This window comes from Eublepharis macularius, chromosome 11, assembly GCF_028583425.1.
Source record: "Eublepharis macularius isolate TG4126 chromosome 11, MPM_Emac_v1.0, whole genome shotgun sequence".
In the NCBI taxonomy this organism is placed as follows: domain Eukaryota; kingdom Metazoa; phylum Chordata; class Lepidosauria; order Squamata; family Eublepharidae; genus Eublepharis; species Eublepharis macularius.
Window position 1 is genome coordinate 51,181,108 of NC_072800.1, and position 22,501 is coordinate 51,203,608.

Consider the following 22,501-nt stretch of genomic DNA (forward strand, 5'->3'; position numbering starts at 1 on the left):
TGCAATGCCATAAAGTACATCTTGCATCCTGCCATTTTCTCCAGGGTATCCTTGGGGAATTTATTTATTATATTAGATTTTTAGTCCGCCGTCCCCACCAGGTGGGCTCAGGGTGGAGTACAACATTCCAGTTTACATAAAATACAGTTTAAAATGGATAAAACATTACAGTAAAATTAAAGCAATTGTATACAATAAAACTTCTCAAGATGGCGACAGTAAAATATTGCATTTCAGGCATGGCCCATAAGTATATAGGGTGTGGACAGATCTTTTCAGTATGGCCGGCGGGGGCCCAGCCTATCCTAGCCTCTGCCATATGCCTTGCAGAACATCTCTGTCTTACAGGCCCAGTGGAAAGATAATAAATCCCGCTGGGCCCTGGTTTCATCAGACAGAGAGTTCTACCAGGCTGGTGCCAGGACCGAAAAGGCCCTAGCTCTGATCGAGGCCAGGCGAGCCTCCCTTGGGCCAGGGACCACCAAAACTTGTTTATTTGTAGAACGAAGTGTCCTCTGGGGTACATATAGGGACAGGCGGTCCCGCAGATATGCTGGGCCCAGTGTGCATAGGGCTTTATAGGTCAACACCAAAACCTTGAACCGGTCCTGGTACTCAACTAGTAACCAATGCAGCTGGCGTAATATAGGTGTTATATGTTCCACAGTTGGGACTCTTGCAATCACTTGCCAGCTGCATTTTGAACCAGCTGTAACCTCCCGATCAGGCCCAGGGGAAGCCCTGTGTAGAGCGAGTTGCAGTAGTCTAGTCTAGAGGTGACCGTTGCTTGGATCACTACTGTTAGGTTGTGGGTCGACAGGTAGGGGACAAGCTGCCGGGCTTGTCTTACATAGAAAAATGAGGACTGGGCAACCGCTGCGACCTGTACCACCATGGTCAGGGAGGCATCCAGGAACACCCCAGGCTCCTAACTCTTGAAACCAGTGCAAACGGCACTCCATCAAGAGCAGGGAGCCAGAGTCCCATGCCCATGGACCCCCAACCCACATGCAGGACCTCCGACTTTGTGGGATTTAGTTTCAACCAACTCTGCTTCAACCACTCAGTTACAGCTTTGAAGGAATGCTCCAAGACAACTGGGGCAGAGTTGGACCAGCCGTCCATCATCAGATATAATTGGGTGTCATCAGCATATTGATGACACCCAAGTCTGAAACTCCGCACCAACTGGGTAAGCCACTCCTCTCAGACCCAGCTCCCCAGCAGTACTGTGGAGATAATAATAACACTGACTTTGTTCAGTTCTCTGTGTGAAGCACTAATCTGTCTAGAAAAGCAGTATATAAGTGCAGTTATTATTATCTTTCATCTGGAGATCAGTTGTAGTTCCAGGAGATGTGCTCAGCTCCTGCAAACTGGAGGATGTGGCTTCTTTTATGGAGTCAAGCCATCTCGTTTTAGGTCTTCTTTTCCTACTGCCTTCTACTTTTCCTAGCATTATTGACTTTTCCGGAGAATCTTGTCTTCTCATGATGTGACCAAAGTACGATATCTTCAGTTTTGCCATTTTAGCTTCTAGGGAGAATTCAGGCTTGATTTGATCTAGAACTCACTTATTTGTCATTTGGCCATCCATGGTATCCACAGAACTCTCCTCCAGCACCACATTTCAAATGAATCAATTTTCTTCCTGTCAGCTTTCTTCACTGTCCAACTTTTACATCCATACATAGTAATGGGGAATACCATAGTGTTGATTATCTTGATCTTGTTCTCTGGAGAGACATGTTTATCCTTTTCTAGTTCCCTCATGACTGCTCTTCCAAGTCTCAATCTTCAATTTGGTGTAGTGGTTTAGAGTGACAGGACTCTAATCTGGAGAGCTTGGTTTTATTCCTCACTCCTCCACTTGAAGTCAGTTGTGTGACCTTGGGTCAGTCACAGCTTCTCAGTGCTCTCTCAGCCACACCCACTTCACAGGGTGATTGTCATGAGGATAATAATAACACATTTTGTAAACTGCTTTGAATGGGCATTAAGTTGTCCTGAAGGGTTGTGTATAAATCAAATGTTATTATGTGTTATTATTCTTCTGATTTCTCGATTGCAGTCTTCCTTTTGGTTGATAATTGAGCCAAGAAATAGAAAATCTTTAACTATTTCAGCATCTCCCTATTATGAAGCCATTGCAATTTTTGTAAAGGTTGGCAGAGTTTAAGATTTATGTTTTTCTGTCTGCCACTTGGGAAAATTAAAAATCTCTAAAATGCGTTCCTGTCATATGGGCCACAGTTGGTGCTACAAGATAGTTGACAGTGCAAATTGCTTTAGTTATTTATATCTGAGGCAATTATGATGTCATATTAGGCCTCAGTTCTGACATAAGAGGCTATGATCCTCTGCACAGTTCAGAGTAAGTCCTGTTAATTTTACTGGGACATGATTATAAATGAACATGTATAGGATCGAATGGCATTCATTATTGGTTGGATAAAGCCATTATCACCCTCTCCTTTCTGTATCTGTTTTGTCAACGACTGGGAATAATATTTGCTTATTTTTTATATAGAGAGTAATGTACTGTCTTTTATTTCAGCACTGTAGATGAATATTCACCTCACAGAAAGGTAATGGAGATATGTATAATACTTGAATTTTATCTTCGTTGCAGCTGTGTATTTTCATTTTTCATTTTCTTGGTTTCTTCTAATCAGTAAAGGCAAGTGATCTAAAACATACAATGGGACTAGATCTATAGCATTCCTGAAAGCATTTGCTTCTGCCACTATTGCTCTGCTTCTAGCTGTGTGAGCTAAGCTTAAGCGAATGTGGCTTTATTAGCATTTAACCAGTAAGCTCTGAGATGCCAGAATGCAAAATGAACCAATCAGCATGTTCTTGCCTGTCTGGAAAGAGACAGCTTTGAATCTGAGCAGACTTGGGCAAGCAAATCTGAGCACAGATGCTGATTGCAAGTGTCAGGTAGTTTGTCAGAGTAGAGAGTGTTGTGGAATAATGGAAATACACACACATGCAGAGACAGAGAGAGAGTTCTCCTGTTTAACTAATGGAAAGAAATTGTGAGAAATGTTATCCTAAAAATGAAATGGGACTGTGGTACTATCATCAACAAATTCACCAGATTGCCTTTTAAGACTATATTAAGATTCAAAATACTGCTGCAGAAGTACAGGGAGCAGAAAACAAGATTGTACTGAAATTTCTCTCCATTCTCAGTTTTCTTTCAATCTGCAGTTTTCCTGTTATTTAGCCAAAACAGGATGGAGGGATTTCCTTTTTATTTTTTTTAATCAGCCCTCAATTTTGGGCCAGATTTATTTTGAGCTCCACAGATACTGCTTTACATACGTTAGTCAATTTTTCTCTTTTTCACTATTCAAAGCATAAAGCCATTTTCCATCAATTCAGTCTCAAGGAGAACTGGCTCCAGAACAGAGGAACTGTGAATGAAACTGAAGAAGGTAAGAGTAATTGAAAGTGAGCAAAAGAAAGAGGGAAAATGTTACCATATTCCTGTATACATATAGGCATTAAAGAACCTTTCACTTTTCAATGACAAATTTAAAAGTTTCAATAAATTCAGTGAAAGTTATGAATTGAGAAAACTCTTACACAGTGAAAATACATTTCAGTCTTTTGCTGTATTTTCTTCTTAGAGAAATATGTCTTATATCTGGTGTATCACAACACTAGTAGCGCTACACTATATTGAGCGCTACTGTAGTGTAGTGGTTGGAGAGTTGGATCGGGGATTCCTGATTCAATTCCCATACAGCTATGAAGTTCACAGGGTGACCATGGATCAGTTGTACATTCTTAGTCAGAGTTTTTGTGAGACTAAAATGGAAGGTGGAGGAAAAGTCACATATGCTACCTTGAGGTCCTGAGAGGAAATGTGGAATAAAAATGAGAGAAATAGTAAACATGCAACTTATAAGAAGGCTAACGGAATTTGATAATGTTTTCATTTGGGAAGTTGTTAAATATTGGGATCAGTTCAGCTGTTTTCTAAAATTTGAATTTCTGTGTGTAATATTTCAAGGTTTATGTCCACCATTCTCGGTACAAAGAACAATTTTCCTGTTGAAAGAAATAAAAGTTGTATTGTTGCTTAGCTTCAGAGGTGCTGCATATTTCAAGTGTTTCCCACAGAGAGGACAGTTTTATCTCAGTTCTGTTTATATCATACCATCAATGTGCATGGCGCTTTTCAGAGTATAAGATGACAGGTCCAGGACCAATGAGCTTGGGATTAAAAAATTTAGACAAGAGACAACAAAAGGAGGGAGATAAATTGGGGAAGAATCTGTGTTATTCTGTTACATTCATTTCCTTAGGGGCATGATTTAAATGTGATACTGACAGGCAAGAAGGACTTTATCACACAATGACGCACATGTTTAATTTTAAACTGGTTTGTTATGCATGCAAAACTGCTATGCATACAGCATTAGCGTACAACACCTGTCTGGCATGCTAAAATTGAACACATAGTGACTTTAGGGCCCAGTTAAATGAGATGCTGGCTACATGCAAAGTACCACTAATAAATTTTTTGCCTACCAGTGTTGCATTTAAATCAGGGTTTATTTTCAATAACAGAGAAGAACTAATGGGTTCAGTAAGGGAAGCTCCGTGGAAAAGGTGGGTTTTGAGGAGGGATATGAAGGAAAGTGGCATCATGCAAGTATAGGGGAGGCAGTTCTAAATAAAAGCGGCAGCAAAGAAGAACAAGAGGGAATCATTTAAGGGACCTGGAGACTAATGGCTGAGGATAGTAGAGCAAGAAAAGTGAAGGGCATGGTCAATGAGAGCAGAGGGAAAGGGGTGCAAAGCTGTGGAGGGCTTTGAAGCTGAGTAGTTCATGTTGTATCTCGGATTGGGAAAGAATGTGGCACTCCCCAGCCACAGCAACAGCCACTGGACTGGGAGGCCTGGATTTGCCTCCCCAAAGGAGGCAGAGGCGGACCAGGCTTCCCGGGAATCCGTGTGTGCTGGGGTGGCTACTCAGCTAGCAACTATGCTAAATCATAAACTGTCTGTGAAACTCACCTCTCTTTCAAAAGCAGTTTGTCACATCATGGTAAGGAATTCTTATGAATTGTGTACAGTTTTTAGTAGTATAGAGATAAAGGATATAGAATTAATTATAGAGACATATATTTAAAAAATTAAAAGACCACTGTATCTGAGATCACCCACAGTGTCTGGCCTTATCTAGATTTATTTCAACTTGTCTGGATTCCTAGTACAGTAAACACAACTTTTAAAAGCCTCTAACAGGCAACGAATTCTGAAAGAAGTGATTTTTAATTTTTTTTTTAATTTTTATTGGATGGGTCAGTATACACAAATCATAATATTCAATATCAATATCCATCACATTATATCACTCCCACCCATTCCCCCCCTTTTCAGTTGACTTCCAACAGTTTTCCATTCCCTTCATCTACATTACATCACTTTCTTCTATAATATTAATTTCTACATTATAATATATAGTATAACATATCTATATCTACCATGTTTAAAATAAGTCTCTAATATTACTTTCAAGTCTATAATATAAAATATACTATATCATTCTTACTTATACACTATCCATATTTTCACCTCTAACTAATATAAAGATCTATTCTCCCCTCTTAACAATTATCCAAAGACCACATTTTGCCTTTCATGTCCCACTTTTTTCCCACATAATTCTTAAGTTTCTCCCAACTCTTAACATATTCCACAGTATCTTGTTCTTTCAACTTCCTTGTTAGCTTGTCCATTTCTGCCATATTTAATAATTTCAGAATCCAATCTTCCACTGATGGTATCTCTTAAGTCTTCCACAACTGTGCATAAGACATCCTAGCCTCAGTAATCATATAAAACACCATTGTTCTGTCCATTCTATCAAATTCTTCTAGGTTCATACTTAATAACAACAATTCTGGGTTCTTAATCACATTTTTCTGTAAAATATCTAATTTTAATTTTTTTTTATCCATTATGTATGCATATATTTTTTTAAAAAATACTGGATTTTTTGTGGACGTGTAACTGCTAGTTCAATGCAGTTTCAAATTTCTAACATTGTTATACTTACAAATTATAATACACTTGTAAATTTTGTATTTAGTGCCCTTCATAGATCCTCAGGACTTCTTTTCTGGGAAAAGAGTTGGCGGAACTCTCCATTATCACATGTGCATGCGTAAAGCGTGCGTGCACTCCTGGAAATGCGTGATGATGTCACTTCTGGAAGTGATGCCACTCCTGGAAGTGATGTCGCTTCCCAGAACCCAGCACAATGCATTATGATGAGATAAATGTTAGTAAGCTTGGAAAATTACACTATTATAAGGGTTTTTTTCCCTTTCTGTATCCTCTACACATAGTGAAATCTTCCATTCTCTTTCTCAAACATTTCATTTCTTTGGAATCATATTTTAAAATATGCAAGGAGGGGGCCTCTAAAAATCCAAAATCCATCTCACAAATCTAAATTCTAACAGATTCCCTCTGCCAGTGTAGAAAAACAATTCCAAAATTCTTTCTCAAAATTCCACAGAGTCTGAAATTCGTAATCTAATGAATATTGAATTTTCAAATTTTCAGGGAAGGTTTTGCTTTACTGGAGCAATTCAAAATTAGATACTCAACTTTAATTGCATTAGATTTATATTTAGTTTAAAATGTTTCTGTTGTTGTTGTTGTCTGCCAACTCTACCTCACCAGTGGCTAAGCTTTTGTGACATTGTGAAATGCTCATAAATATTCCAATGTCCCAGACAATATTCATAAAAACCTCCTTAACACCCATATGTCCACTGCAATTTCAGTGATGCTAATCAGCTGAGGGTGGGGAGAACCATTTGAGTTACAGCTATTAAAACATAAGAACGCCTATATCCTGATGAATATATTGATGAAAGCCTTCTATGACTTGGATACAGCTATCCATTCCTAGCATAAAACTGGAATAACCATAACTGATATTTTAACTAATACAAATAACCATAACTGATATTTTTAACTAAAACAGAGCCAATCTGCATTCAAAAGCTGTGGGAACCATAACAATGTCAACTTCAGTCAACAAAAGACTGAAAGCAACATACGCACACACAGAGAGATACATGCACAGCCCCACCCACCCCCATGAAAAGAAAGCAGAATGAACTCAAAACAGCACACATACACACACAGCCCCACCCACCCCCGAATAAAAATAAAACAGAATGAACTCAAAGCAGCACACACACGCAGCTCCCACCACCCATGAAAAGAAAGCAGAATGAACTCAAAACAGCATACATATACAGCCCCACCCATCCCCGAATAAAAATAAAACAGAATGAACTCTAAGCAGCACACACACACAGAAACCCCTGAATGACATGAAAGCGGAATGAACTCAAAGCAGCACACACATACACAGAAACCTGTAAATGAAATGAAAGCAGAATGAACTCAAAGCAGCACATGCACACCACACACAGCCCCCACAGACCTCACCCCCATGAAAACAAAGCAGAATGAACTCAAAGCAGCACACACACACATACAGCCCCACCCCCTTGAAAAGAAAGCAGAATAATTCAAAGCAGCACACATACACAGCCCCTCCCACCCACTCGCCCAATGAAAACAAAACAGAATGAACTCAAAGCAGCACACACATACACAGAAACCCTTGAATGAATAGAAAGCAGAATGAACTCAAAGCAGCTATGCCTCCTCTGCAGAGCCTGCGGGGGCTGAAGGAAGAAGGAATCACGTGGGCAGATTCTAGAGCTGCCGGAACACCGTTCCAGAGCGTCCCCCTCAAAAAAAGCCCTGTAGATCCTATAAATTATTCCAGTGTGTTTAATCTTTTCCACAGCAAAACAAAACAGGAATCAAGTGTGATACTTCATATATCTGATGATGTAAGCTCTGACTCATGAAAACTTTTCACAGAATACATTTTGTTAGTCTTTATGGTGCTACTGGAATCCTGTTTTATTTTGCTGCTGCTAACTAAAACGATTTGGAGTTTTCCATAACTGTGTTTGCAGAGTACTGTGCATTTCCCTCAGTAATATCAATATGAACATTTGCTACTTACATTGGTAGATTTTTTTTTAAAAAAAAGTATTCCCCTTGTTACTTTATAGGACAATCTACTACAGTTGTGCAAAATAAATTGTGCATGTTCATATAATTCTAATGAAAATTGCTGGATTGTGAAGCTGTTTTGAAATAAATCACAATTTCATAATGTTTTATTTATACACTGTCCTTCCAAGTGTCTCTAGGCAATGTATGTGGGATTTTTATTGTATTCCTGTCATAACTCTGTTTAGTAGGTTAGGCTGAAAGATAGCAACTTGTTCCCTGACCAGATATTTGAATCTGGTTTTATTGGATTTAGGCTAGAACTCCAGCACTTATCTATCATAACGTGTTACATTATGAATAAAGGTGACTACTGCTTTCCTCCGTGACTTGGAGTCTATCAGTCCATTCTGTAGTCACCAGCCTGTTCCTTCAGCTCAAGTAGCCTTCTAGTGATGCAACATGCTCCTCTGCTTTGGTAGGATCCAGCCATTGACTATAATGAATCTTTTCACTAAATGTTGTAGACTACCAGTGTGGTTACTTCACAATTATAGTCTGTCCTTCAAGCACCTTGAGAAAAGATGGAAGCTGCTGGAAGTTTCAGCTAGACAAAACTCATTTTTATATCTCAGGGCCAAGCTACAAGTGATGCCTGACACTAGTTGGACACTTGTCAGCTTCCCTCAAGTTTTGATGGGAAATGTAGGCATCCTAGTCTTGCAGCTTGGCTTTCCGACTGCTGTCCAGTGGACTTTTCAACTGTCACTTGTCCAACATTCCTCCAAGCTGCCTACATTTCCCATCAAAACTTGAGCGAAGCTGATAAGTGTCCAACCTGTGTCATTCATCACTTGTAGTTTGGCCCTTAGTGTTCTACTAGTTTGCTCATAGCAGCATACATGGTTCTGTTTTTCTCCTTGTTACCCTCTCAGCAACAATGCAATGTTGTGAGGCAGATAGACGCAGGATTACCCAATCAGCTCCCTTGTGAACCATGGTCTTCCCAGTCCTTGTCGAACTCTGTAACCACTACACCACAGTGACATATATTATACAGAGGCTAGGTGCTTCACAGTTGGTTCTGAATAGTGGCTGTTAGTACAGAGGCGGTACACCCCTCCCCACCTAGCTGTTTTATTCTCTACTGTAGGAGCACCATCTGTCAATGCTATATATTTTCATTTCATCCCAGTATTTTTCTAGAAAGAGGAAAATGTGCCAGTAGGTCAGTAGATGTGGCTTCTGTCAAAGAATGTGTCAAACCAGATGTCAAGCAAAGCATTGCCCATTGTCTTTAAATCTGTGAAGATCCTTTCGCTTTTAGTAAAATTTACCACTGCCTGATGGAGTTATTCTCTCTCTTTTTCTGCAGTTTTTTGCCGGGTATACATAACAGAACATTCTTATGTCAGTGTAAAAACTAAAGTATCCACTTCAGCTCAGGAGATTGTGAAAATTGTGGCAGAAAAGCTCCAGCATTCGCAGGAAGATCTGGCTTTAGTGGCTGTTTCATTCTCTGGAGGTAAATTATTTTCAGCTATCAGTGTTCCCAGGGTGTTTTTTTTCCTGTATCTTATCTCTAAAGAGAGAGTTGGCATTTTTTAATGTAAAGATAGGACTGTTTCCCTATCGGCCCACAGCTGGATGACCACAGTACAATAAGAGCTGCTTAGCAGAGCAGGTTTCCATGACAACTGCTAATTCTTTGGTACTGTCGGATAATACATTTCCACATCAAGTCTGGGTTGCAAAGGACTTTCACTGTACAGAAACATGCTATAAGGTTTGCCACTACAGATAATTCTCCCATAATTTAAAGTAGCCTGGGTGGGCACTGAAGTACCTTCTGAAGGGACTATATTAGTGCCCTTGGCACTGGAAAAAGAAGAGGAAAATTGGACACTGACTTCTATTTTAAAAAGATGTTTAAGGCAGAGCAAATCATGTTCTCTCCATTCAAAATACCTTTTGCCTAGAGCCTGCATACTATTTTTTAAAAAATCAATTTTTTTCATCTGTTGTCCTTAAAAAATCAAGGCTAATCATACCTGCCTCTTTGAAATAAAAATACACAGCAGGCCATTGTTCCTGATATAACATCAGTATATTTTATTGAAGATCCTGAGCAACTGGAAAGCTGCCCTGTTCTTTATAAGGGTATAAGAAGAAAACACAAAAGGAAATTGTTTAAACATATCTGTGACGAGCTACAGAGAATGGATTTGAAGCTTTCTTCTTTGAAGTACAGAATATGTGTGTAACACATGCAGACTTTCCCATGTTATCATGAAACTGAAGAAACTGAACAATCAATCTAGAATGTTTCTTTTTAGTTGTGTTTATCAATTTCAGAATGTTGGTGTGAACACTACTTCTAGTAATGGACACCCACCTAACCATACAGTATGCTCTCGGGCCCTGGTCCTGCACAAGCTCTTAAAAATGAACAGAAGTAGAACAAGACTCGTGCCATTCATTTTAATGAAATGTGTGCAGGAGGTATATGTGATATATTAATTTACCATATTTTACACACAAAATATACATGGAACTGGATCCTGTGTACCTTTTAAAAAATAACCATTTCTTTGGTGCACTGCTAAGTCAGGGCCCACCCCCTGTGCTAGCACAATAGGAGTCTTTGACTCTATCATACCATCTCTAGGAGCAAACCTTTACATGTTGCAGGAGTGCTGCCCAGAGAGAACATTTGTAGATGGGATGGACTTTGGGAACAGCCTTGTCCACCTAATACAGTTTGAGTTGGCAAAACTTGTTTGGGTAGTTAGTAGGTTTATAAAAGCAAGTGGAACACACCTAGACCTCAGCACCTCACATTTTTGCTTCACGGGTGATGCTGTAGTGGTGTTTGCATTGCCAGCTTGTGTTCTCACCCTGGCAGCTAGCACTAGGGGACAGAAGAATGTACAGGTGAACATATATGGGCTGATAGCTAAATCTTTAGAGAAATTTTGGGTAGGTCCACCAATTAGAAGGCATTTGTATAGTTAATTATAGATAAAGTGGATTTGCCTTTAATGTATTTAACAATTTAAAAGTCAAAATATAGTGTTGATGTTTCCTTTCCCTTCCTCCCACTTCTATTAAAGAAAAGCATGAATTACAGCCAAACGACTTGGCGATCTCCAAGACCCTTGAGTCTTCTGCTCGTATGTTTGTTTTCCGAAAAGATTTAACAGATACTCTGGTAAGGATGTGCATGCTGCTTTCCTAAGGTTTTTTTTTGGAACATCATAAATGTTGAGGCTTTCTAATATCATTCTGTCACCTGTTTTGGTAATTTCCTCGTAATCGCTTTAATTTCTCCCATACAACTTCAACATAAATGGAAGCGTAATAATTTCTTCACTTTTTCTTGTAAAACACAGCATTCTATGCATCAGTTTGGTTCGACATTAATGCTTTAAAATTGGAAAACTAAATATTTCAGACCTCTTTCAAGGTAACAATTCAATACAAGTTTCGAAACCAGGAAACCTCTTGGGGCAAGACACAATAAGCAAACAATGTGCCTTAAACAGTCTACTGAACTATTGCATACAATGGAGAAAATTGAGAGAGTGTTATGTACTAGAACAGGGGTCCCCAACCTTTTGGCATACGGGGGCCACATTAGAGTGCCCAATGCCTAAAGAGAGCCATAACTTAAATCAAAATGTAACAAAATTATTAACCTACCTATTTAGATCTACACTAAACATTAAGAGGTCAATGAAGAAATATTAACTTGAATGCAGTCCATTTTGAAACAATATTTTACTATTGAATCCTTTTATCTAGCTCCACATGCTTACTTAGTGTGATTTTTGTGGCTGTTTTCTGTTAGCCAAGGCATTAATGTTCAAGTCAAGGTTTGTGATAGACACTCTTAAAATGTTCATCTGTAAATCTTGACCTACACTTGGATTTCACAATTTTCATCTTGGAAAAAGTTTGTTCACAGATATATGTGGTGCCAAAGACAGTAAACATGCTTGAAGCAAATTTCTTTAGGTTGGTAAATGTATCAGGTAGACCACAATAGAAATTGAACAGACTGTTTTCTTTGTAAATGTCTCAATTAGTTCCATCTGAAAAAAGTTACTTGCATATTCTGGTGCTACTTCAAGTGGATTTTGAAACATTCTTATTTCCTTTCTGTGCTTACGGCAATCAGTGAATCTGTTTTGGAATTCCACCTGCAATAGGTTAAGTGCTTTTACATGTCCTTCAACGTGGAATTGAAAATTCCTACCCTTCTCAAAATTTAGTTCATTGCAGCATGAGATGTTTGAAAAGTTACTTTCACTAACTTGCTTCACAAAAATGTTTAGTTGCTTTAAAAGCTTTCATTTCAGAATACATACCACACACAAGCTTTCCTTTTTCCTGCAACCTTAGATTCAGTGTGTTCAGATTGCAAAATGCATCTCCTGTACCCTTTTGCACAGTTGCTTTATACACATAAAAAGCCTTCAACATGGTGAGGCATGGAGAGGGGGAGTGCAAAAGCTGAGCAGGACGGGTAGCTAGCAAAGCACCCAAAATGCTAGTATAAGACCGGGCTGGGGGTGGGGGGGTGCTGGCAGAAGGAACTATGGAGACCAGAAGAAACACATGTTGCTATTGTGTTTTTTGCAAGAAAGGAACAGTAAGAACAGCAATAGATGGTGCCTCTTGAAGCAGGAAGAATAGTGTGGGTCTGAGGGAAAATGCCTTGAGGGCGATAGCAGAAAACAAGCAAGTTGGAGGGCCGCACAGAAAGAGCGTGGGGGTTGCATGCAGCCCGCAGGCTTCAGGTTGGGGGACCCCTGTACTAGATAATCTTGAGTTACTTAAGTCTAAAAGTAGCTCCTGTACTATATCTACTATATGGATGAAATTTTAATGATAAGAAATGCCAGCTGTATGCTCTTATATGAAGAAATAGGTATAGATGTTAACCACTGTGATAATGTATCAAAGCCATTTGGAATATTTATGCTTTTCTCTTAAACAGATTGTCACTCTTATGTTTTGTACAATATCTGGCATTTTGTTGCTATATAAATTTAATAAGTAACAGCAGAAAACAAATGCAGTTTTAATCCCCTTTGGAAAAATAACTACATGCTCAATATACAAATATAATAGCATTTCTGGGCCTTAAATGATGGGGTTTCTCAGCAAGGCCACTCCTGTGCACACTTACCTTGGAGTAAATTCAGCTGAAATCAGTGGGATTTACTTCTGGTGTGTGGGGTTTGATTTAAGATTACCAAGATTTTTATTTCAAGGATTTTGTTTAAGATTTTTAGTTTAAGAATACTAGATTTTCCTCTTTTCCAAAAAAATCTTTGTCAAAATAATGAAAATAGACAACATTTCTCAGTTAACAAAAATGATGTTAGGATAAATTTGAATATGCTAAGAAACTTTCACGTATTTGATTTCACAATTATTCTTCTGTTTTTGAAGTATATTTTAGCATCAGAAATTTTTGACATAGAACTGACAGTTTTATATAATCTGTAAGTATTATTTTGGATGGAGGCATGTTGAACATAGGTGCTATAAATCTACTAGATGAAAACTGTTGCATGAATTGAGACCATAGGCCAAACCTGTTTGAGATTTTGGGTTTAACGTGCTATTTATTTCTTTAATTGTATGTTCTTAACTTCTTTTTTTCCTCCTAATTAATTCTTAGAGAAATGGGGTTGTCTAATACAGTAAAGGAAGCATTGATCTTGGTACTGAATGTTGTTTCAGTCTTAGGGACCTAATTCTTTCAGGGCAAACAGTTAACAGGAAACAACAGTCCTAAGCAGAGTTACACCCTTCTAAATCCGTTGAAGTCAGTGAGCTTAGAAGGCTGTCATTCTACTTAGGAATGCACGTTTCGTGTACTTTTTATGATTGAGATATCAATTAATGTATGCTTGCTCAGGAACTCTTGCCATCCATATGTTGATTTAGAACCCTTTTGCTGAAAATGATGAAACGCAGCAAAGATCAGTAAGAATTCTGGGAATTAACACTTGGGACCTTGCGTTGGAATTAACATCTTTTGACTGGAGTCTTTTCAACTTGGTTCATGAGGTAAGAAGTCATGGTGTGACGTGTTTACAGTAATCCCGTTCACTTGTGTTGCTTCTGCTAATTCTAAACAGATCATTTGATACCTGTCCAATTGCTTCTCCATAATCTCATAGCCTGGGTATGACCAGTCCATTAGTAGGCTACAGCAAAAATCTATGTTCCTGCTATGCACACTCAACTTACCACTCAGGGTTGCCCAGGATAAAAAAAGAGAAGAGAACAACAGTGGCATAGTGCGGGGGGGCAGAGGGGTGCAACATTCGTGGGGGTGCAAGAGACTGCGCCGCACTGTTGGGGAGGCAGCCCGCACCACCTGTGTGCTGATGGGGCACCCAGCTCATCTCCACTCCACAGCAGCTGCCCGCGCTGCCGCAGCCAGCTTGGCACCCAGCGAGCCAGCCGCCCCATCAGCATGCAGTCAGTGCAGGCAGCCTCCCCACAGGCGCGGCACAGTCTCCCCCCAGCTGATCATGTTGCCGCAGCCAGCTTGGCTATGGCAGGAAGGCCAGCTTGGCACTTGACTGCACCATGCCCATGGGGAGGCTGCCCGTGCCGCCTGTGCACTGACGGGGTGGCCGGCTTGCTGGGTGCTGAGCTGGCCTTCCTGTAGCAGATGAGCTGGCTGTAGCAGCACAAGCAACTGCAGCAGAGGGGGGCGGCGCATCCTGCATGATGACATCACCGGAAGTGACATCATTGCGCAGGCCCAGGAGCATGCATGTGCTATGCGCACATGTGTGTCGTAGAACAAAAAAAAGCACCGATACTTGTCTTGCCTGGGGCACACTCAACCCATGCTACGCCACTGAAGAACAATGTAAATAGTGAGAAAAATGGAATAAAAATGAAGTAAAGAGATGTGAAAGACACCGAGATTAATTCAGTTCCTCCCTCCCTCTGAAGGAGAGAATGTATGAAGCTGCCTAATGCTGAATCAGGCTATTGTCCTATCCAGGTCTGAATAGCACTAACTCTCCAGGGTTTTGGGATGGCGTCTTTCATATCACCTGCTGTCTTACTAAAGATGCTAGTGGCTGAACCTAGGACCTTCTGCATGCAAAGCGGATACTGCCACTGAGCTATGACCTCTCCCCATTGAGAGAGGGAGTCATTAGATCCCACTCATTAATTTGTGGTTCTGAGAAAGTAAAAAGAACAGATTTCATTTTGCACTCTAAAGCAAATCAGTAGTTCTCAGTCTGAAACCCAGCTGCAATTAATAGCAGCCAAGTCAGGCACCACTTTTTTTTACATTTTTCATAGCTGAATTGTTGCTGAATACCTCAAAAGATTATTTGTGATTCTAGTTACTGTTTGAACCATTTAAGTCTCATTCATAAATAATTAAAATGAGTTATCTTACCAAATATCAACGGTTACATTTCAGATGTGTTGAATAATGATAATGCATTTTATTAAAATCCTAATTATTGTTTAACTGTCTTCCAGCAAGAGCTGATATACTTCACCTTCAGCAGGCAGGGCAGCGAGGAAAACACTGTGAATCTTAGCCTTTTGCTTCAAAGATGTAATGAAGTTCAACTCTGGGTTGCCACTGAAATACTCCTCTGCAACCAGCTCTGTAAACGTGTGCAACTAGTGAAAAAATTCATTAAGATTGCTGCACAGTAAGTTAGATGCAGAGGGAATCCTCGGAATATGTTCACTGTGATGGCTAACTAAAGAGAGTATATTTCTGTGACTACATGTTTTGATTCCTACATTGTGATGTGCATATAAAATGATATCTGATAAAAGAACAGCACTGTATTTTGTCTAAAATTATGAGTGCAATAACCAGTTCTTATCACCCTATTGTATTTTGGAGTAAAGCTGCATCTCAGCTATTTCAGTATTCACATACTTTGAGGCGGGCGTGTTTGAGAAAGAATGTGTCCTATTTACCCAACTTATTTTTGCTAACAGAATTCTTCACTATCCTTTTTACATGAATGCTTAATAATTACTGGATGTTCCCTCATCTGAACTTGAAGTACTTTCTGAACTTAATTTCAGTTATCAAATACTATCATTGTTTCATCCAGAAAGGATTGATTTTTTAAATTGTTTTCCCATAGCCCATTTATTTTATTTATTTAAAGAGAGATTTATACAACTGGAAGAGAAACTAAAGTCGGGGCATCATTGGAAGAGAAATTAGGGAGACTTTTGGTCAGTGTGGATCCATCTGTTACTTTGGTTGCAGATTTTTCTACATACGTTACAGCAACTGGAATGATTTATGATTTTTTTAAATCCTGGTTTATGTGGATTCTCGTCTGGCACTATTGATAGGTTAAATGAGTAGTATCATTTAAGTAATGAAACATTTTGAAAAATTGCAACTGTAGGATGATTAGGCAGAAATGAGTTTTATCTAAAAGGAAAAAAGTTGAAATTGCTGTATTACGTCAATATCTTTAGGTAAAAATGAGAAATGAAAGTATTAGAAACTGAATATCAATGTTTCGAATTGTAATAAGTAGTCACAATTAAAAATGACTTGTGTCCTATTGTTTGTTTTTAACAATAAATAATGTTGGAAGGGGAGGGCAATGCCAACCAATTCCCCCTTTCCATCGCAGACCCCTATGTGACCCCTCCATGTAGTTCAAGGAACAAAACATGAGATGGCTCAGTGGGCTGCAATGGGATGGAGAAGTGGGGAAGTTCTACTCCAGAAGATCCACTTGACTTCTGTATGGGCTGAATTCCAGCATGTCAGTTTATAAGATGCAGATATGGATGCATTTCTGAAAATGAATCCAGTAAAATCAAACCTTATGAAGAGACCATGTTTTCTCCCAGATGTATGTTGAGTAGTTAAACAAAGGGCCTATTCATATAACTTAAAATACTAAAATTGAAAATATTGCTAATATTTTACCTCACTTGCTCCAAAGGAATTCCAGTTTCAATCAACACTGTGCTAGCATTCAGATGTTGTAAAATATGTTCTTGCAGATTATGAACATGGGAATAGGAATTCACATTTAAACTGACTTAAAGGGAAAAAACACAATTACTTTAATAACTGGCAGGTAAACTGTGGTGCTTACCTGTAAGGTCCTTTCTGTATGATTTCTAGCACAATATAATGGGCAGTTGTCACTTATTTGATGCATGTAATTTAGATTTATTTCTTTAAGGTGCTTCTGCTTATGCAGGGATTTTTCCAGAAGTACAAACTTTTTTTTTTCTGCTGCTGCTGGAAAACTGAGGTTTTTCTACAGACAGCATTACTATTATTTATACAATTGCAGTGTAGACAATGATCTATGTGCACATCACATAACCCTGTTGGATAGTGCCTGTGATATGAATTACTCAGTTGCTACTCAATGGAATAAATAGGTTAAATGTTAATTAAATTTGCAAGTAATAAACTGCAGAACATACTGGTGGATGCAGAAAAAGACATAGTATTATAGGGACATGTGCAAGAAATACTCTGAGAGATTACTTAATTTAGAGAAATTCCAAATAGAGCAACTAAGGAATTTTAATTTGAAAGTAAGTAAATAGGCACGAGGTTGGTTATTTTCAAGATTCTTTGTTTGTAATAGGGAAATTAAGCAGTAGGTAGAAATATGCTACCATTTCCAATAAATATGATAAACACTTCTCTGCAATAGAAGTGCAATACAGTTACTTGAACTAAAAGCAAGACAGCAACAGTATGAACCTGACAAATTTGCACTTTCAGCTCAGGTTACACTGCAACTTGGTGTCAAAACTTTTCCAAACTGTGGAAGATAAATATTTTTTCCTCATAGACTACTACACTTTTTGAATTCATATTCAAACATGAATGAAAATGAACCATAAAAATTCTGTGCGGCACTGTATTGGACACAGGTGAAAAGACTGGTGGTTTTGACCACAGATATATTACTCTTCTGACAATAAGACTGAGACAGAAAAAGTACTATAGATGATGAGGAAGGGCAAAGAACAGTAGTCTTGGGGGCATCTTATTGGATTTGTACACTGTTGGGTAAGCATAAAGGACTAATATGTTGGTATAGTATAGTGGGAACCATTAATATAGCATACATTTCCATCCAAATAAATTTCCGTCCAAGATTTTTATAAACAGGAAGTGACATATTTTTTTTTTCATATAATAGCTGCAAAGCCCAAAGAAATCTGAACTCATTCTTTGCCATTGTTATGGGCCTCAACACGGCATCTGTCAGCCGGCTTTCTCAAACATGGGAGGTAATGACTATTACATTGATACTTTTAAAAAATTCTTTAAGATGTTTATTTTTGCATATTGTCTTTGTATCTAAATCAGGAAAGCAAAGTGTAGATTCAGTTAATTTTAGATACAAATAATGCAAAAACTGCTAACATTCTCAGAAAAATGGAGTAAAGATAAAACAAAGGAAGGTCTCCGAAATTAAGCTACTTATTCTGAAAGCTGTGATGTGATAAAGTTCATGATATAGGTTTCTTCATAGAAGATGGCTGGCTCTACTTCATGTGGGTTTTCTTCTTTCTGCTTCTGTTTGGTTTCTACTGGCTTGCCCTGTGAAGCAATCGCTATATGGATCATGTCTGCTGTGTTGTAAAGCATTGATTGAGGAAAAAAGCTTGAAAGTAATTCTGCTGCTGAAGGATTGCACTGTCCAAACAATATTCCATTAGGAGGAAATTATCTTTTCCTCAAGATAACAAATATTCTCTGGCTTGGAGTGTTATACTATTGTGTGTCACACCCATTAGTGTTTTTGACATCATTGTTACAAGCAGCACATCCCCACCACCAGTGTTTAAAAGTTGGTGAACTCCAGAAAGTCAACATATCTCTGCAGCAATGCCCCTACCATATAGTAGTATGAGATTGTAGCTGTACCACTTGAATGCTTGAAAACACATCCTCCAAGTCAACAGCTCTTTGCCCTTCCCTCCCTATGCAGTAGTTACCCTCTTTCCTCCCAAGATAATAGTGCTACAGATAGTGAACTGGGACTAGCAGTAGTATGGTGCTAAAGATGTTTCTTTCATTTAAGCATCAGGAAAAATCTTTTTAAAAATGAGGTAGATAGAGATCTTGTTTAATAAAAAGAGCTTAGACATTAGGAAGCAGTTACCATAAAAGAATAATGAATTGGGGGACTGCAAAAGGTAAAATGATTTGCATCACTCTTAAGCATCATATATATAATTTGTAAGTTCCCCCTGTGTGCAGATACTTAAATCTGCACATCAGGGCTACTGGATAACAAAACAAATCTTTTTGCAAACTGGGGCACCTCCCAGGCTTGTAGAAAAATCTGAAATGTCAAAAAATACATTGGGGGGTTTAATGTCCCCTCATAAGCAAAAACACTAAACATAAGTGTTTTCTGCACATGTGCAGAAAATACACTTACCCTGGATCTCCACTGCCGGCCTCAGAAAGCATAAGCTCAGGCTGGCCCTGGTGACTGCTATGCCATGGTGGGTGCCAGGGAGCGCCACACCACACCAGACAGTGACCAGTGCTGACAAAAGTAAAGAAGATGGGGGAAGGAGAATGGATATTTGGAGGTGGCTGGGAAAGGGAAAGAGTCTTTGAGAGGGAGGGGGCAAGGATCTTTGGGGGAGCAAAGAATGGATGCTTGGAAGGCAGGGGTGTCAGAAGGGAAGCGTGTTGTGGATGGCGGGAGGGAGGTCAAAGGAGATTATTTGGAGGGGCAAAGGGCAACAGTGTTTGCAAGGGTGGGGAAAAGCCCAGCGTGCCTGCTTGCAACCCCCCCCCATGATTTTCAAGCGCCCCGCACTTGTTATTCATAATAGGGAATTCTAGTACTAAGAAAGAAATAACTACTAGAGAAAGTGGTCTCGGTATTTTTTATTAAACGTACCACGTATGAGAAAGCAGTTGCTGAAAAAAAGCAGTTTACTGCATGCTTGACTATAATTGGTTTCATTTTTATTTTTCTCCCCTGTATCATAGAGAATCCCTGGAAAATTTAAGAAGCTGTTTACTGAACTTGAAAGTTTGACAGTAAGTATAATGCTTTCTACAAAGATCTGCTGTTTGCTAAATGTGTTCTCTTATCATATAATGGAAACAATGACATCTTCAGAGTTGAAATCTCCTGACCTCAGTTTTCTAGCAGACATTATGCATCTTATAAGGAGTGCATTAGTCTCATATGTATTTGAACATACCTTGGTTCATTTCGTCTTTTTTTTCCTTATGAAACCTTTATCTGTGTCATATTTCAAGGAAATCTTTCATATCGAAGTCATGTTGAGCTCATGTGCGTGAAATGGATTTCAGATTGTTCTTTTAAAAAGCATATTGATTTTTCTTCTTTCCTTTCGTTACTATAAAATTGTTTTGGTAGGATCCTTCCCTGAATCACAAAGCCTACAGGGATGCATTCAAGAAAATGAAGTCTCCGAAAATCCCCTTCATGCCTTTACTCCTTAAAGGTAATGCCTTATCTATTGAGCCCTTTTATCCATGTAACTCCTTCTATAGATTTTATGTTACTTACAAAATGTGTGCAGTGATATTTTTTAAAGCTTATATCTGTATTCAACATATATTTTGGACCATTAATATGTCTTTACTGAAAATTACATAAATTATATACATGTTATTGATAGCAATACAAAGATCAAGAAAAGAGGTCATGGGCTCACTAATGAGTAGCTGATAAAATTTGACTTCGGGTACGTCTACAGAGCTTTAGTGGAAAGCTCGGGTTGGGAGTTAGAAGTGATCGGCTTGATCAGAATGTGTTTTTTCCCTAGTAAGTACTAGTTTCCCCATGTCACATGTCACTGTTAATCATAATATATGAATGTAAAAACTGTTACTGCCCCACTGTATGTACTGTATTGTCTGATGTTTTGATTCTGTGATAGGAATTTGACTATACTTCTCTGTTGTGCTGTTGTGCCTTACGTTGTCTTTCATTTTGCCTTACGCTGATTGCTGCAATCTCCTTGTGATGGAAGCTATTTTCTATAAATAAATACTCAGTCAGTGACTAGTAATCCTAATACCAAAGTCCCAACCAGATAACTTGCTCTGGTTGTGCTAGTGATCTTGTGTCCCTGTAGGCTAAGTATAATGGATATTCACACTTGGGTGCATCTTTAAAGGAATACATTACAGTGTCAGTATTACTGCCAAGTACTCAGATTCTCTTGATAGTTCCATCCTACAATATGATTGATAATCGGCCTTTGTTTTCAACTTCCCTAACTTTGCATTAAACAACATCTTTGTTTATTGTCGGTTTATCTCACTGAAAACGGAATAGGACAAGCATTATGAATCATCTATTTAATTTTTTCCTTGGAATGGTAAACTGGATAAGTCTCTTTCTACATGAATGTATTTAAGAAACTGTTTCTTTATATGCTTTTTTATTTATATATATATATATAAAGAAAGAAACAGTTTATAAAATCACCCTTTAGCATAAAATCACCCTTTGTCTTTCCTAACCTCCTTGGGAAAGCTGTGATTGTAACAGACTTGTAAGATGAGTCAGTATCTTTTGCTGTAAGTAGGCAAGGAATTAGCTCTTAACAACTTGCTTTAAAAAAATTGGCATAACAATTAATTCACTGTATTTAGAAAGACAAAGGATGGCATTGGTTTAGTCTTAGGACATAATCCACTAAAAGACTCTGCAATGTTGGGCCTTCCATATTTAATGCTCTAGAAAGCCAAACCCTGGTGGAGAGACTGCATTTCCAAGATACCATCTGGCAAACTAGTCATACTGCTGTCACAGTTTCCAATTTAGGAGTAGGGTACCAAGAGTTCTGACTGGTCAGAGGAATAACAGTAGATATATTGGTGGCTACAGCAGTTGATCCATGTGGACTCTGAGCTTCAGGTATGCCTGCAAGTTGCTTTGACAAAGTATGCCATTGTGGTGATAGCACAGCCTTCTACAATGCTGCATGGCTTACGTAAATTTATGGCTCATAACTGATTTTAATATACGCCCTTTAAGTTTTACTGAGTGGCATGGCATTTCCTATACTTTCCTATAGATAGACCAAGGTGGTTTCCAAGGGGTCTCTCATCCAGGTGTTGATCAGATGCAAAGCTTCAGCAAGCTATAACAAGAGGTACAGATTAAAACATCCAACAGAAGTTAAAACAGCAATAAAATAGCAATGCTTAACAATGCAGACTTAAAACACTCAACAGTAATAAAAATGGCAATGAAATGGTAGCAGTTAAAACACCTCACAGCTATTGTATCACCCCTCACAGTAGGGGCGATACTCTCCCCAATGTTATTTAACATCTATATGCGCCCCCTCGCCCAGTTGGTGTGGAGGTTTGGGCTGGGTTGTCATCAATACGCGGATGACA

At 38.7% G+C, this 22,501-nt stretch overlaps 1 protein-coding gene across 1 annotated transcript in view; it reads left to right on the forward strand.

Moving 5' to 3' along the window:
• Nucleotides 1–22,501, forward strand: part of RAPGEF5 (Rap guanine nucleotide exchange factor 5) — a 64,035-nt gene that overhangs the window by 29,730 nt on the left and 11,804 nt on the right. Inside the window, exons 5-13 of the mRNA XM_054991781.1 lie at nt 2,558–2,588; nt 3,365–3,443; nt 9,449–9,598; nt 11,187–11,284; nt 14,035–14,157; nt 15,607–15,785; nt 18,288–18,378; nt 20,105–20,155; nt 20,502–20,589. Of these exons, the coding sequence (XP_054847756.1) occupies nt 2,558–2,588; nt 3,365–3,443; nt 9,449–9,598; nt 11,187–11,284; nt 14,035–14,157; nt 15,607–15,785; nt 18,288–18,378; nt 20,105–20,155; nt 20,502–20,589 (890 nt within the window). The remainder of the gene's footprint in view (nt 1–2,557; nt 2,589–3,364; nt 3,444–9,448; nt 9,599–11,186; nt 11,285–14,034; nt 14,158–15,606; nt 15,786–18,287; nt 18,379–20,104; nt 20,156–20,501; nt 20,590–22,501) is intronic.